Genomic DNA, 16775 nt, shown 5'->3' on the forward strand with positions numbered 1-16775 from the left:
CTCTCGACAGCTGCTCTTTAATCAAGCTTTATAAAGGCAGAGGATGCAGGAAGCCACACATTTCACAAATATCACACATGGCTGAAAAGATACAGTACCAAGGTAAAAATGCAAGTTGACAGTGATGGCTCCATCAAAGGGTTTTGAGCCGAATGACATTTCTTACAGAGCTGAGTTCAGAGAGTTTGCATATAGCTCCCAATCAAACATGGAACGGCCTGTATTTTTAACCATGTGGAACAAAGCACTGCATATGACTCAGACATAAAAGAAGAACAGCTACAAAGACAAAGATTGCTTAATATGGAGCAAATCGTGCTTAGGGGTATATAATTGTAGACTGACATTTCAAAAGCTGATGTTAGTACATCTCACTTTGATAAAACTTACAGTTTTAAAAAATGCCTTTAACCTATCAAACATCCACAAGAACATCATGTTCCCTCTATGAGGTAGTGTATGATTAGACAAACATACCTAGAAACTTTCCATGGTTACAAACTTTGCCAGAACAACAGATAATTAGAATACCTTTTCAAATTAAAGGGGTCATATGATGCAATTTACATTTTTCCTTTCTCTTTGGAGTGTTACAAGCTCTTGGTGCATAAAGAAGATCTGTAAAGTTGCAAAGACTAAAGTCTCAAATCCAAAGAGATATTCTTTATAAAAGTTAAGACTCGTCCACACCCTCCTAAAACGCCTCGTTTAAACACGCCCCCACATGTCTACGTCACTGTGTGGTAAGATTTGCATAACACCACCCAAATGTTCACGCAAATAAAGAAGGCATAACTTTTATTCTCGCTGTAGTATTGTTGCCGCCGCTGCCATTTTGTGGATATGTTGTGTGTTTCATTGTGAAAGCGAAATTACTTTGTTTGGCCTTCCAAAAGAGGACGATATCCGCTTTGTCATGCCTAGAGATGATCCGTGCTGGTCGCTGAGGAAAAACATCAACTTCGTGCTGTCAATCGCCGGATCGGCTTTCACCGTGGAAGAAGCGGAGTCCAGCCCGGGGTCGTCACATGTGGTTGCCGCAAGCCTCCTTTGTCGAATCCGCCGGGCGCCACTCACTGAAGCAGCTGTGTGTTTCATTGTGAAAGCAAAATACTTTGTTTGGCCTTCCAAAAGAGGACATAATGTTTCTATAATGTGGGGCAGTTCCAACTTTGCAAGGACAGTCTGGTGCTTCTGACTCACAGCCTGTAAGTATGTTTTTTATATTTAAAGAATTTGCCACTGATGATTCAAACGCGAGTTTGAGCAGTGTAGAGTAGCGCTTATTGTTTGTCATTTCTCAGATCACAAATGCAGACATGGTTTTACGTTTGCGCGGCGCAATACGCAACGCAAAGCATAAAAACACAGTATAAGTCATTACAATCAGTAATTATGTCCCCACTGGATGCAACAAATGCCTCGTTTGTAATGGGTTTTATTGGTTTTGTCTCATCGTGCCGGACACATGGAAACCATAGACCGTATGATGGAAACACAATATGGTAAGGGGCGTAACATTTCTGTCACACGCTTGAGGTATTCGGCCAATCACAATGCACTGGATAGCTGGCCAATCAGAGCACACCTCGCTTTTCAGACCGATGAGCTTTGTAAAAATCGACACATTTCAGAAAGGCGGGGCATAGAGGAGAAACAATAATGTACATTATGTGGAAAATAATGTGTTTTTTAACCTTAAACCGCATAAACACATTGCATTACACCAAATACACAAAATAATGTTCTTTTTAGCAACATCATATGACGGTCAAGTTAATTCTTTGTCGTCTAATTTTTTATCTTAAAATCAATTTTATTCACCATCATTTTCGTTTCTATAATGTGTGAATATATCCCCTATCGTATTCTACAACAAAAACAATCAGAGCGCCTTGTTATCACTAGTTTTATTTAGTTTTATACACTATTCACTGTTACTTGCTTTAATGGCGGATGTGTGTCTACCTTTGAGTGAAGGTGAGGACACCGAATGCAGCTCGAGCTGGAGGCCGTGGAGAAGCAGATCTGCGACCTGGTGGAGAAGCAGACCCAGCTGAGAGAGCGGATAGCCGCGCTGGAAACATCCCAGGCTGACGCTCACAAGTCCGAGGTAAGTATGTTTTTTCTCCATTCTGTCACCGATGGAGTTTTGGTTCCTTGCCGCTGTCGCCTCTGGCTTGCTTAGTTGGGGACACTTCATTTCCAGCGATATCGTTGACTTGATTGCAAATGATTGCAAAGATACTATTTAAACTGAACTGAGCTGGATGATGACATCACTGAATTGAATGATGAACTGTCTTTAACTGAATTAGTGTTTACTATTGTCATTTTGCATTATTGACACACTATTTTCATAATGCGGTTCAGTTGCTTTGACACAATCTGTATTGTTAAAAGCACTATATAAATAAAGGTGACTTGACTTGACTTGACCCCTTTACTCGTCCACGCCCTCCTAAAACGCCTCGTTCAAACACGCCCCCATGTCACAATGTGGGAAGATTTGCATAACGCCGCCCAAATGTTCACGCAAAGAAGGCGTAACTTTATTGTTGCTGCCACCGCCTCCGCCATGCTGTGAAGACGCTGTGTGTTTCGTTACGAAAGCGAAACTACTTTGTTTGGCCTTCCAAAAGAGGACACGCCTAGAAATCAGTGGTTAAGTTGTATTTACAACACTGTTCCAGAACAGTTCAACCCAAATATTCAGATATGTGCAGCTCATTTTATGGAGGACTGTTTCCTGATCCTGGTAGAGTAGACTACAATGCCGGCTGTTCTGACTCACAGTCTGTAAGTACATTTTCATATTTAAAGAATTTGCCACTGATTATTCAAACGCGAGTTTTGAGCAGTGTAGAGTAGCGCTTGTTGTTTGTCATTTTTCCGATCACAAATGCAGACATGGTTTTATGTTTATGCGGCGTGATGCAACACAATGCATAAAAAGACAGTATAAGTCATTATAATCCATAATTATGTCCTCACTGGATGCAACAAATGCCTCGTTTATAATGAGTTTTAATGTTTTTGTCTCGTCGCTCAGCGTCACAATATGGTAAGGGGCGTAACATTTCCGTCACACGCTTGAGGTGTTCAGTTGCTTTGACACAATCTGTATTGTTAAAAGCACTATATAAATAAAGGTGACTTGACTTGACTTGACCCCTTTACTCGTCCACGCCCTCCTAAAACGCCTCGTTCAAACACGCCCCCATGTCACAATGTGGGAAGATTTGCATAACGCCGCCCAAATGTTCACGCAAAGAAGGCGTAACTTTATTGTTGCTGCCACCGCCTCCGCCATGCTGTGAAGACGCTGTGTGTTTCGTTACGAAAGCGAAACTACTTTGTTTGGCCTTCCAAAAGAGGACACGCCTAGAAATCAGTGGTTAAGTTGTATTTACAACACTGTTCCAGAACAGTTCAACCCAAATATTCAGATATGTGCAGCTCATTTTATGGAGGACTGTTTCCTGATCCTGGTAGAGTAGACTACAATGCCGGCTGTTCTGACTCACAGTCTGTAAGTACATTTTCATATTTAAAGAATTTGCCACTGATTATTCAAACGCGAGTTTTGAGCAGTGTAGAGTAGCGCTTGTTGTTTGTCATTTTTCCGATCACAAATGCAGACATGGTTTTATGTTTATGCGGCGTGATGCAACACAATGCATAAAAAGACAGTATAAGTCATTATAATCCATAATTATGTCCTCACTGGATGCAACAAATGCCTCGTTTATAATGAGTTTTAATGTTTTTGTCTCGTCGCTCAGCGTCACAATATGGTAAGGGGCGTAACATTTCCGTCACACGCTTGAGGTATTCGGCCAATCACAACGCACTGGATCGCTGGCCAATCAGAGCACATGTTGCTTTTCAGACCGATGAGCTTTGTAAAAATCGAAAGGCGGGGCATAGAGGAGAAACAATAATGTACAGTATGTGGAAAATAATGTGTTTTTTGAACCTTAAACCGCATAAACACATTGTATTACACCAAATACACAAAATAATGTTCTTTTTAGCACATCATATGACCCCTTTAAGAATTCCTGTTTCTGAACTAAACATTTGAAAATCTAATCAGAATCAGATATTTAGGAAAATACAGTGAGTCTTTCATAGTGTGTTGTCAGATGTGATGAATTATGAACTGAATTTAATTTCAATTAAAATTCTGAATAAAAATAAAATCAATCCAGTTCTGCACTGCAATACCAAGCAAAGGCACAAGAGGGCACCACAGCAATGCTGTTCTGAGGATTGTTTCCCATTGATTATTAGTGATCAAATTATAATTTGACTCCCTATTTAAATAAGTTAGCTTTCAGAAGGTTGGTAGTAAATAATTAGTGTCTGGCAAGTGAAATGTAACCTCTTTTATTCTGGCACATGGGGCAAAGTGAGTCTTACCTGTCCAGCTCAGTCCCAGATGATCAGCAACAATGGCCATACGAAGGTCTGTTCTCTCACAGGGACTCTGTGGACCTGTCATGACATACAGAACAAAAACATTACAAACATGTTACTTATTCATTTCAAAAGAAAAATCCAGATGACTTCCTTCTTTTCTGGCCAAAACAAGGAAAAATTAACAAGATCTTTCTCCAACAGAACCTATTAACAGGAGAGGAAAAATTAAAGGACATTTTTAGAATAGTACTATGTTTGGCTAGAAAAGGAAGAACAGGCAAGACAGTGAACTAGAACATTTCAGCTACACATTTGGTGCTCTGATTGTGTATGTGAAACAATTTTTCCACAGAATCTATGCAGGCAATAACTGAGTTTATACAACAGTTTAAAAAACATTAAATCAAAACATTAACAAAAAAGAGACTTTGTTGAAATGAGGCATGCAGACAACATAGTACTGTAAATTTTTTCTAACAAAGTTAACAAACACTGAAGCAGGTATAAATTCCTCAACAACGCTCCTTTAACCAACCCAGCACAGACAGACTGTTCAGTGCCCCACCCGTCATTATTATGATAAATTATCTGTGGAAGGTAGGGGAGAGAGAAGGGGAGATCTGACAGGGACAGATACAGTACGGTACAGTCACACAGCACAGTGATGAAAGAATGACAAGAATGACAGCTATTGTTCACGCCACAGGCAATCCAGTCAGTCACAACGGCTCATGCAACTAAAGATCAAGTAAAGTTTTCAATAAAGTTTTACAAACTAGGCTTGATCTCCGCGACGGGGGGCGACCTGCGAGCCCCATCATTCTTACTGCCCTCCTTCCCTCCTCCAGTCCGCTTACTCCTCCTCCTCTCACTGCCCGCCGCCCTTGTGACCTTTGTCCTTGAGGGTGTGACCCCTCGGGAGGAGCCAGAGGAGAGGGAGGGCTGGGACTGAGAGGGGTCCGATAGTGAGATGCTTCGTGATGTGCTGCTGTCCTCCTCCGATTGCGACTGCTCTCCCTGTGTCTGTTTCTCCTCGTCTGAAAGTCGTTCGGCCACCTTTATTGCTTCTCCGCTAACATTTTTTAAGAACTCAATTGACTGCCTACACACCTCACTAAAGCTGCCTCTACCTGCCTTGTTAACTGAACCATTAGAAGCACCAGATGACCTGTCTTTAAAAGGCAGCCTAAAGGGAACTACTGGTCTGACTGATCTGTCTGACTCTGTGAGCTTACTTGACCTTGGAACTACCTGAGCTGTGACAGCTGAGTTAACAGCACCATTTCTTTTGATGTCCTTGACAGGTATTCTAGACTTGGGCTCAGGCGTTATGGATGCAGGATCCACTTTCCTTGCCTCTGGCCTCACAACTTGTTGAGGCTTCTGCTTCCCTGAACTGAGTGTGTTAAAACTGAACCCTGCTGCCTTGACTGGGAGCCTAGACTTGGTCTGCCTGTTTTCTGAGACTACTTTAGTCTGAGGACTCTCAGTAATGGCTTTGTCCGCTCTCTCTAAAGACTCCCTACAAAACTGAGCTTCTATTCTACTAGCTTTCTGTAAGGTGGGTTCAGAAGATGACTGCAAATTGAACACTACACTACCACACTGGATGTAGTTGGCCTGCACATTAGATGACTCTAAATTATTGTTGTTATTGTAGTTTTCTGATGAGTAATCTTTTCTGCCAGTCTGGGAAGAGTTAGTGCCCCTGCTATCAAAGTGACTTTCAGCTAATTGACTTGACTCCAAGCTAATGTATTCCGGCATCTGACTGTCTGAGGACTCAGTTTTAGCATCAGTCAGTTCAGCTGAGCCAGGGTCTTTCTTTATAGTAATGGAAGCTGCGATGCCCATCTTAATGGGGGTGCGTAATTTGGGGTCGACCTTGGAGGCTGTGACAGTGCATGAGGTGGTGTCAGCAAATGGAGGTGCGTCCAGGCAGTCAGCACTGCCTTGCACTGTGCTGCCTCTGGATGGCGTTAAATCTGTGGTTGCCTCTACCTTCCCCTCTACAGCTCTTTCCCCTGCCTTTGAGTGAGAGGCGACTACCCCCGCATTCCTGCCCCCTTTCCCCTTGTCCCCTGACTGCCCATCTGATGTATGCTCACCAATCTGGAAAAACTGAAGTCTCTCTTCAACAAAGTCCCTCTTGCTCATGTCAATAGCACCACTGCGGGTCATCTCAAACATCTTGCCCTCGTGGAAGGGGAAAGGGTTGGGCTCACTAGTTGGGGTGCTCTCATCTGTTGGGGTTCTTGCTGGAGTGGTATCCGGCGTGGTTGCTTGTGATTTGTCTTCCACTGACAAAGCACAGGGCTTCGGATCTTCATCATTGTTTTTAGCATCAAAAGCTCCCTCCTCTCCAACTTTACCAGACCATGGATCGAAATCCAAGCCTTTAGTAGCCACAGTTTTAAAGGTAGTGTTTATGCCCTCCTCTAGTTGGGACTTAAAATAATCATCTGTAAAACCTTGTCTATCTGGGTGTCTTCCCTCCAAAGAATAGATTTTATCCTCTTTCCCATTGTCTGACTTTTTCCCAGATGGCCTCTTTGTTTTTGCCTTTTCCCCTATTTCCTCATTTGGCGTGCTCTCCTCTTCAATCACTTCAAGTTTGCTCTGGCTGAAAGGCCGATCTCCTGCTTTTCCCTCATTCAACAGGCTGGATGTTTTAGGGTCACTCAGTCCATCGTCCTCATCTTGTAGGTCATACCCATCAAGAGAATCTATCTCAGTGGCATCAGTATCATGGGAAAATTCAGCAGTTGTTGCTAATGAGCAATCAGTGATAGATTGATCATTTCCATTCTGTTCACATTCTACCTCTTCTCCTTTGACAATGCCATTGATACCTGATTCCTTTTGGTGTGAGCTGTTTCTCTCTGGTTTCGTAGGCTTAACATGTTTCTCACACTCCTCAGCCATTTTGAATGTGTACTTCTTAAGGGGGGCAGGCTGAAAAACAGATTCATCATCACTAGAGTCACTATTGTCAGCTCCAGGTGGAAGAGGGGAAGGAGGCTGGACTCTGATTACTGGCTCTGCAAAGAGATGTCTGTCATGTTCCTCTTGAAGGTTCACCTCCATCATCTCTGTTTCTGCTTCTGAGGAAGGACATGACCCCTTCTTTTCAGGGTCAGCATGCTCAGTTTCTAAAGGTGGTGGTGGTGGGAACTCGATGTAAGCTATGCGCTTGTCTTTTGACCTTTTTCCATTTGAGTCTTGCTTTCTTTTTGAAGGTTCTGATGATTGAGTGGCAGATTTGGCTTTTTCTGCTGATACTGCCTTGAAAATGAATGTCTTAGGCTGCTCCTCTTCCTCTGACTCCTCTGGGATTGGGCTAGGCATGCCAGCCATGGAACTGATGACAGGCTCAGGAGCTCTGGAGTTCAGGTCGTAGCTGACCTCCTCAAAGGTAGGCATTTCAGGAGTTACTGGACTCTTCCCTGAACTGTCCATAAATGTAACCTGCTCTAACGTGTCATCTTCAGGGCTTCCCTGTGGAGATTGCGGCTGTTTCTGTTTGACAGAATAAAATGCTCCACGTGTTTCATGTACTGTCCTGCTCTCATGGCTTACAACTTTTTTGTAAGTGCTTAACTGGCCAGTGGCAGTTTCTTTCTCATACTGTTTACCTACTTGAACGCTGACATACACAGGAAGAGGTTTAATGTCCGCAGTGACACCTGGGGTCACTTTTTCAATATACTCAACTTGGTTATCATCCACACCATTACAGACTATATTAACAATCTGCCTGCTAGAATCTGAGTTCACTACAGATGACACATCACTAGGTGATTTGCTAGCCCCAGAATTAGGGTACTGTGTATTTCTGGCTATGTGAGACCCTGTTCTTTCAGATTTAATGGAGGAATCTAACTTTAAAGTACTACTTTGATGATGGTCTATAAAACTAGATGAAACCCTAACAGGAATTTGTGATTCCGAGTTTTTTTTTAGAGCACCATTGCAATTTTCAGCATTACTAGGATCTTCTCGAATTACAAGCTCTGTGTAAATTATCTTTTTAGTTGTTTCTTCTGTCATGGTGTTTCCATCTCTCAATGAGTGCTGCTCATTCTGTGAGTCATCCTTTTGCCTATCATGCACTAGAGTATGAGTGAGCTTTGTCTTTTGTCCTTTCAGTTGTCCATTGCCATGGTTTTCCCAAGTTTTGTATATTTTCCTATCTTCATTGGCAATTTGCTCCTTACTGTAAACATTTTGGTGATGTTTTGGTGAAGAGTTATCTGACCTATTTCTTTGTCTGTCACTCTGCTGATTTTGGGCAAATGCTTGAGCCTTTCGTACATTGTAACTGTGCCCACCCTCACTATCTTTTTTGGGGCTTCTCTCACTTTCTGAAGACTCTATTGACCTTGGTATTTTCCCCCCTGCAAAAACTTGATAAACAGGCAGCTTACTTTCCTGCAGCTTCCTCACTGGGGAGCCTGAAGTTTGTCCCCATTGCGGACCTTTATCTTGTTTCTGGGTCTCTGATTCAAATTTCATTCTTACCGAGCTAACCTTAGATGTTGAGGGCTGGAAATATTTAGACGAATCACTTGCACTGCTTGTGGATGAGCTGTCTCCCTTTTTTGGGTCATCATTGTATCGAAGCAAGACTCGTCTTTCAGGACTGCTTGGTAGACTGGCACATTTTCTGTCATGGGAATCATACTTATCCCTAAACCGGTCTCTACTCCAGTCCTCTCCAGTACCTCCATTCCTGTACACTGACCTCTCTGGGCTACTACATGTTGAGTTGGGCCCAGAACGAGTCTCCCTCGCATCTTGTCTACGATGCTTCTTTTCAGGGGACTGAAGCTCATCATTCAGTTTTTCAGTTTTATCACGAAAGAATTGTGAGACTTCACTAAGTTTTTCCTCTGCCTCTTTTACAGTTCTGTCTACTCTGTCCTCATATTTGTGATTCTCTCTGCTGTTACTCTGCCCATCCTCAGAAACTCTCATCCAAACAGACTTTTTTGGACTCTCAGGATCAGAAGCATACTGCAGCAAAGTGAGTTTGTCATAATTGTCATCCTCTGATGATCTACCTGACCTATCAGGCTTTAGCATGAATTCTCTAATTGAACCACCTTGTGTTCCCTCACCATAATATCGAGACCTGTCAATCACAGATTCATCTGAGTCTGAATGGGAAGAGTCAAATTTTTCTGACAGGAGCATTTTCTCTGCAAATTTGTATGATTCTCCCCTCGTTTCAGAGGATTCATCATCGTGGTACTCCACTGACTGCTGACTAAGCAATTTCAAGGTCTTATCATCCTCCACAGAGACAGGCTTGTGTATTCTGGAGTCCAGATAACAAGGAAGAGATTCTTCAGGTTCTATGTCATGTTGCTCATTGCCCATCCTATTTTGCAGTTCTTTCATGCCACTTCTACCCTGATATATGTACATTTCCTTCTCAGGGTGATTTTTTGTTTCTCTGATAATTACTTCAGTTGGTTCAGCTTTGTTGCCTTTCTCGATGTGAACCTCAATGATACGTTCGACTTTGGGCATTGGGTCAAGAGGCCTGACAGATGGATCTGCCCCTTCACTGCTGCTTTTGTGCTCAAACAGGCCTGTTAACTCCCTAGATGGATCCTTCCCAGATTGGAAGGCCTTCATTATGTCTCGTACAGACATGGTCTCCTCCATCCTCTTAGATGCAGCCTCTTTAATGGGGGGTTTGTGGTACACCATTCTTGTAGTTGTTGTTATGTGAGTTTCCTCTTTGACCCGCATACCTTTGCTCATCACATCATCCTCTGCATTGACTCTGGCTTGGTAAGCTTTAACTCTTTCTTTGATCGACCCACCAGGTGATCGAGGCTCAGTGTCTGAACATCGCAGTGGAGGCTTTGTCATTCTAGCATCTTCCAAAGCTGGCTCCTTAGGATCCTCTGGAGGCTCATAACTCCTTATGACATGTACAACCTCAGTGCGTGTTTCAGTGATGACAGGAGGAATATCCTGAAAGAGTCCTTTGGGCCCCATTCCTTCTGCACTTTGGGGGGCAGAGGGAGTTCTCTCACTGCGAGTTTCAAACCCACTGTCTGAAAGTGGACTCTTGTCTTGGTCATGGGAGACATCATCAGGAGAGTCTAGTGCTATTTCAGGGCCAAACAATGCATCGGCTAGCTTTGAAAGTTCTTTTTCTGAAGGTGAAGGGCGCATGTTATTTGGAGGCATTTTGAGCTTGTGTTCCTGTAATGCCATTGCAGGTTTCAGGACCCGTTTTTGTTTCTCATCTCCTTCTTTCCTTGCTTCCTCAGTTCTTTGTTTAGCCTCTGCTATTTTAGAAATAGAACTTGTGCCAATGTCATTGGTTAGGTAATCAACAACTTTAGCAAGGTTAAAATCTCTGTCAGATACTGTTTTTGTTTTGACTTGAGGGGTTAATGTTTCATATCGAGGGGGGCATCTCCACTCATTTTGTGGATTATTATCTATGTCAACCTCTAGGACATCTTCTGTTTTGCTGTTTTTAATATTTGCCTTACTCTCTCTCAAAACATCCTTGCTAAGAATTTCACTGACTTTGACCAGGTCCTGTTTGACTTTCTCTACTATCTTGAAAGGCTCCTCATCTTCCCCTTTATGTTCTTTAGACTCAGAATGATAACCTTTGGAGCTTGAATTTGTATCAGTTTGCAAAATTGCAGACATTCTGATTAGGTCCTCCTTCATTTCAGCCACATCTTTTAGAATCTCCTGGCTATTGGACAGAGGGGATGAAGATGTAGCAGATTTTATTGTTCCTGGGGACATGTGCATGGGAGTCTTGACAGGAGATAGAGTTCTGGCAAAAGAGGACTGAGTCTGGGCATTAACCTCTTGGGGCATGGCTCTTCTGGGGGACAGGAGAGCAGCTGTTGACATGGAGACTTCAGGGAGCTTTTTAAATTGGTGTTCTGGTAAGACATTTATAACTGAATAGACAGGGACTGTAATAGTGCTGGAAGTTACAGTTGTGGTAGAATTCGGAGGGGATCTAAGGGAGGCATACAGTGAGTTGGATGCAGAGGAACGGATAGACTGGTAAGAGGATGAGGGAGTGGAGGACACTGACTTTAGTGTGCCATAGCCAGCAGAGCAGGAATTGAAAGTTTTTTCCACTTCATCAAAGGCAGCATTCACACTTGTTGTTGCTGCATTTGTTGTGGCTTGAATTCTTTCCTGCAGGGTGCTGGTAAGATGGGTTGTTGGGGAGGAGGAGCGATATTTGGTTGGGGAAACTGTCCCATTGATCAGTGCAGCTGCTGTAGTGGCCGAGCCGGATTTCAATGGTGAGGAGAGGGATGACAGATATCCTCTGGCAGAGGCATCAGTGTTGGTTCTGATAGAGGAAAAGCCCGGGACAGTTTTAATGGGGGAGCAGGTTGCTGGAGGGTTTGAGGTTACGACAGACTTATATGGCAAACTTGAGCTGTACATGTTTAGAGAAGACTTAGGTGAGGCTGGAGGAGTAATAGCAATGGAGGATCTTTCCAGCAAGGTTCCGCCAGATGGTACAGGAGATGTCCTGGCTGAGAGCCCTGTGAGGCCTTTAAATGAAACTGGATCAGGGGCACTTTTGACTGGAGATGACAGAAGGGTGGGGGAAGCTTGGACTGGATACTGGGCACCTTGAACTACAGTTTTTATTGGTGAGGAGATTGTTCTGTAGGATCGAATTGGTGATGCAACATCACTGGCAGATTTGATGGAAGATGCTGGTGAACCTCCAATAATAGATTTGATAGGAGAGGCAGAGTTTACAGACCACACCGACCTCAGTGGGGAGGCTGAGGGGGTGTTGGATGAGGAGCTGGAGAGGGAGCCAAATCCAGACTTGGTCTGGCTAGGGACGTTGACGGGAGAGCTTGTCGCCCAGGCCTGGTAGGAGCGCGTCGTAAAGACAGGCTTGTAAGCGTAGCCAGAAGGCTGCGGCGTGGTTTTTGGAGTGGTGTTATGGCCTTTTTCAGCTGTTTCTAGCATAATTAAATTAATAAACAAAGTAAACGGAAATAGTTAAATAAGAGAGAAAAGAGAAACAAGAAAGATTTAGTCAGGGGATAAATCCAAAAACAAGCAGCAGTGGAAATACTGAAACTGTGGAGGCTTTTGACAATGAAAAGTGAAAAAAAAAACACAAAAAAACACATAACACATGTCTGTGGCACATGGGTGGCGATGCAAAATTATGAAAAAATATCTGCCACTTAAATAAACCAAGAAGCTCAAAATGGTCTGAAACTATTATCAGATATAAAATGATTAAAATTAATTTCTGCTTAGGGATGTCATAAGTACTGGTGTTTAGGTATGAAATCCTACAGTATTGGTAGTACTGAGTACAGAGTTAATTTATATTGCGTCAATAAAATTTCAGTCAAAACAGATCTGTGCATTAGGCCTTGCAGTGTAAATGCAGCCTAACAGACCTTCCAATATTTATTATATCATCAATATTAAACAAACAAAATTGTATGGAAAAAACACTCACCGATCACAGCTGGGCAACATTAATACATTTAATAAACAATCTACAATTGAACATAAACACAAAGTTAGGCCTACAAGAAAAAAAAAGAAATTGTACAGCTAATTTTTGAATTACAATCACTATTTACAGAATATATATGTAATGTTTAATTGAGAAACTCGAATGCTATATGCCATTGTTTTAATTTATTGTTAATATTTACCTTAATAATTAACTTTTTAATTAATGGAGCATGTTCAATAGCCTATTAGTTTTAGCTGTGGTTTTGAAATGAAAATTCACTGGTATTGGCTACTGACATTTTGGTATTGTGACAAACCTACTTTCCTTTACCCTCAAATGGCAACAAGCAGATAAAGCGGACCAATTACAAGGCACAGAGTTTTAAAGGGGTCATGAACTGAGAAATCAAATTTCCCTTGATCTTTTGAAATATAACAGGTCAATGTACTATAAAAACATCCTGTAAGTTTCAAAACTCAAAAGTTTATCGTTAGTATAAAAACAGCTTTTATTGAAATCAAGCTCAAAAAATGACTTGTTTTGGAATGTGCCACTTTATGGCATAGTAATGTGGCTAAACACTGCCTTCGCAGGGGAAGATCAATGACTGCTTCTACATCACTGCCTCTTTAGCCCCGCCCACTGATACGCGCTTGTAGTAGGAGGAGAGGAAATACTAGAGAGATGCAAACACAGGATTACTCCATCAACAGACCCATACATATGACATTACAAGATTACAAGACACTGTGTAGTGTAAATTGTGAAAAATAATCTTTGAATACCTTCCTTGTGATCCTAACATATCTAGATGGGACGCGAGCGCTGTTGCATCATGTCGCGAATCAATTTCTCTTTCAGGTCAGAAGCGGCGTGAATGCTTGTATGTCATCAGTGTACTGTCTGGGATTTGTTGCATCAATCCGTGCCACATCAAGTGTAGACAGAATCACAGATTATAATGGGTTCTGTTGTCTATAGTCGCGTTGCATGTCCGGTGTAAACATGCGATAAAATTAGCAAAGAGCTCCGGATCTCGTCAGTTAAACACTATTTGTTTGTTTGCCGTACTTTGCTACATGTTCATTGTAAAGAAGACAGTATGATGCAGGCTTTTCAGAGAGACTAAAAGTAAATGATGATGCAATGCTGAATCTGACTAGAGTGGATCCAACAGTAATGTCACAACACATAAGCATGAGTAAAGTATGTTTTTACATTTTTAGACCGTTTGATATATACTGAGTATTTAAACGTTTTTAACCCAAATGACCCATGTTGTTTTCAGAGTATGTCACAGCAGCGTCCATCTGTTATTTTAATAAGCAAAACTTAGCAAATCATAGCAGTGGGCTTCACTTGCGAGTCTTGAATGCGCCCCCATCTACAAAAACAGACTGTTCTGCAGAGAGGCTCAAAAACAGGATAGAACATTGCCTGCTACTTCTAAATTATGTTTTTTAAAATGTAAAATCACACTAACATTATGGGCCCTATCATACACCCGGCGCAATGCGGCACAAGGCACGGCACAAGTGTTTTTGCTAGTTTCAGCCCGACGCAGTTCTCATTTTCCCGTCCTGCGCCGCGTTGTTTAAATAGCAAATGCATTTGCGCCCATGGGCGTGCTGGTCTAAAAAAGAGGTGTGTTCAGGCACATTGTTGGCGCGTTGCTATTTTGAGGAACTGAAAATAGACTGCGCCATAGACCAACTCAAATCTGGTCTAAAATATGTTTTCTTTGTTAGTTAAAGAGCGTGTTAGTAATATGCGCCTATAGGTGGGTGCACTACGCGCGTACACTTTGCTTATTACACACACAGGGACGCGCAGCAGCACACAAACATTTAAAAAAATTACAAATTACATTCCGCCATTTAAATAGCGAACCCGCCATGGCGCGAGCACAACTGGCTTTTAAAGGGGATGGGAGATTAGACTCTGATTGGTTTATTGCACGTTACGCCCAAAAAACACCCATTACTCATCAAGAGAATATGGAAAACACGTTTAGACCATGCGCCCGAGCGCGCTGACCGTTTTCCCGTCGTTAAAGGGATAGTTCACCCAAAAATTGTATGTTTATCTGCTTACCCCCAGGGCATCCAAGATGTAGGTGACTGTTTCTTCAGTAGAACTCAAACGAAGATTTTTAACTCAAACAGTTGCAGTCTGTCAGTCTTATAATGGAAGTGAATAGGAATCACGGCTTTGAGAGTAAAAAAAAACATACACAAACAAAACCAAATTAAACCCTGCGGCTCGTGACGATACATTGATCCTAATTGAGATTGTAGATACAGTGTCAATGGTTCATTTGAGAGGTAGGTGGCGGTAATGCACTTATAAGTCTGCGATCCCCGTAAAGCAAGAAGAAGAAGAAGACGCCTCACATGCCTGCTGTCGAGGACGCGCTCAGGACAGTTCAGACATTGCAGTGCATCAGAGGTAAAAACGATATAAATGCTGTTCAGTTTCTTGCACAGACCGATCGTTTTGTGTCTTTACACATCAATGTATCGTCACGAGCCGCAGGGTTTAATTTGGTTTTGTTTGTGTCTGTTTTTTTTTTACTCTCAAAGCCGTGATTCACATTCCCTTCCATTATAAGACTGACAGACTGCAACGGTTTGAGTTCAAATGTCATTTATATCGTGATGCATCGTTTCTAACATATTTGCATCGGTCAAAAACGATTCATTTATATAGTATATAATTACTAGTGGATGCGCTATACTTTTATTATTTAGAAAGTGACCAATAATCTGTGACCAATATTTTATATGTAGATTGCGTTCTCCTCTCTAAACTGTTTTTCAAGCGCGCTCTCTCATCACCGCTGCTGCTGCGTGAATATGCCGCATCACAACACCACGGTGGGGATTAAAGTCCAAAACCTGACTTGAAATAACCTAACAAATTAATTGGGGCTAATAGCGGTTCCATTAACGACAAATTAAATTCACACAATCTAACTAATTTGTGCACGCTTATTCTTAAACAGACCTTAATGTCGATCATGAATCAAATCGATCCACCATCGCAAACAGCGAATATATCTGTGCTGTTTAATGCATTTGAGACGTTGTGTTTTCCTCGGTGCATAACTGACATGTCACAGGTATATTTTTCATCTGTAAATGTTAGAAAGTCATGTAAACATATCCAGTTTGCTGTCAGGAGTGGGCGAGGCATGCGAGAGCAACAAGCGCAGCTGTGCGCATGCACGCTAAACAGAAGGAGCACAATCGAATAGGAGCGAGTAATTCCGAGTAAAATATACATTTTGCTAAAAATTAGTTTTTGGACATTAAATGTGTCTTTTGTAGAATTTTAAACCTACATATAAAGTGTATTTTTATGATAGCAGTAACTGCGAGTAAAATATACATTTTGCTAAAAATTAGTTTTTGGACATTAAATGTGTCTTTTGTAGAATTTTAAACCTACATATAAAGTGTATTTTTATGATAGCAGTAACTGTAAAGGGACTATTGTAATAGGTAAATCAAATGTAAGCGAGTAGGCTACAGTACTAATTACTAAGCTCAAATTAGTTAATGTGTGTTTCTTATAGCAGTTAAAATGTAGTCATTTTCTTTATTATTTATTTTCATTTTAATTCAGTGATTTTAACTTTTAATTTAGTTATTTTAATGCTTTAAAGAGCAATTTTAGATTGTAATGTTCTAATGTTCTGCTATCTGTTCTGCAAACTATAAAAGGTACAGCTGTAATAAAACCAGAGAGAAAGGCTGCATGGCTAGAAACTGTAAAAAAAAAAAAAAGTCAAATAATAGTATGTGAGACAGTGGTAATATCATTATGTTCCTATTGGTCAGTA

The 16775-nt window shown here is 41.7% G+C and overlaps 1 protein-coding gene across 1 annotated transcript in view; it reads right to left on the reverse strand.

Moving 5' to 3' along the window:
• LOC107553695 (ankyrin-3-like) overlaps positions 1 to 16775 on the reverse strand; it is an 87206-nt gene that overhangs the window by 13277 nt on the left and 57154 nt on the right. Inside the window, exons 35-36 of the mRNA XM_016236005.1 lie at positions 5202 to 12413; positions 4426 to 4500 (exon numbers count right to left, since the gene is read on the reverse strand). Of these exons, the coding sequence (XP_016091491.1) occupies positions 4426 to 4500; positions 5202 to 12413 (7287 nt within the window). The remainder of the gene's footprint in view (positions 1 to 4425; positions 4501 to 5201; positions 12414 to 16775) is intronic.

This window comes from Sinocyclocheilus grahami, unplaced genomic scaffold (genome assembly GCF_001515645.1).
Source record: "Sinocyclocheilus grahami isolate Dianchi unplaced genomic scaffold, SAMN03320097.WGS_v1.1 scaffold18.1, whole genome shotgun sequence".
Classification (NCBI taxonomy): Eukaryota; Metazoa; Chordata; class Actinopteri; order Cypriniformes; family Cyprinidae; genus Sinocyclocheilus; species Sinocyclocheilus grahami.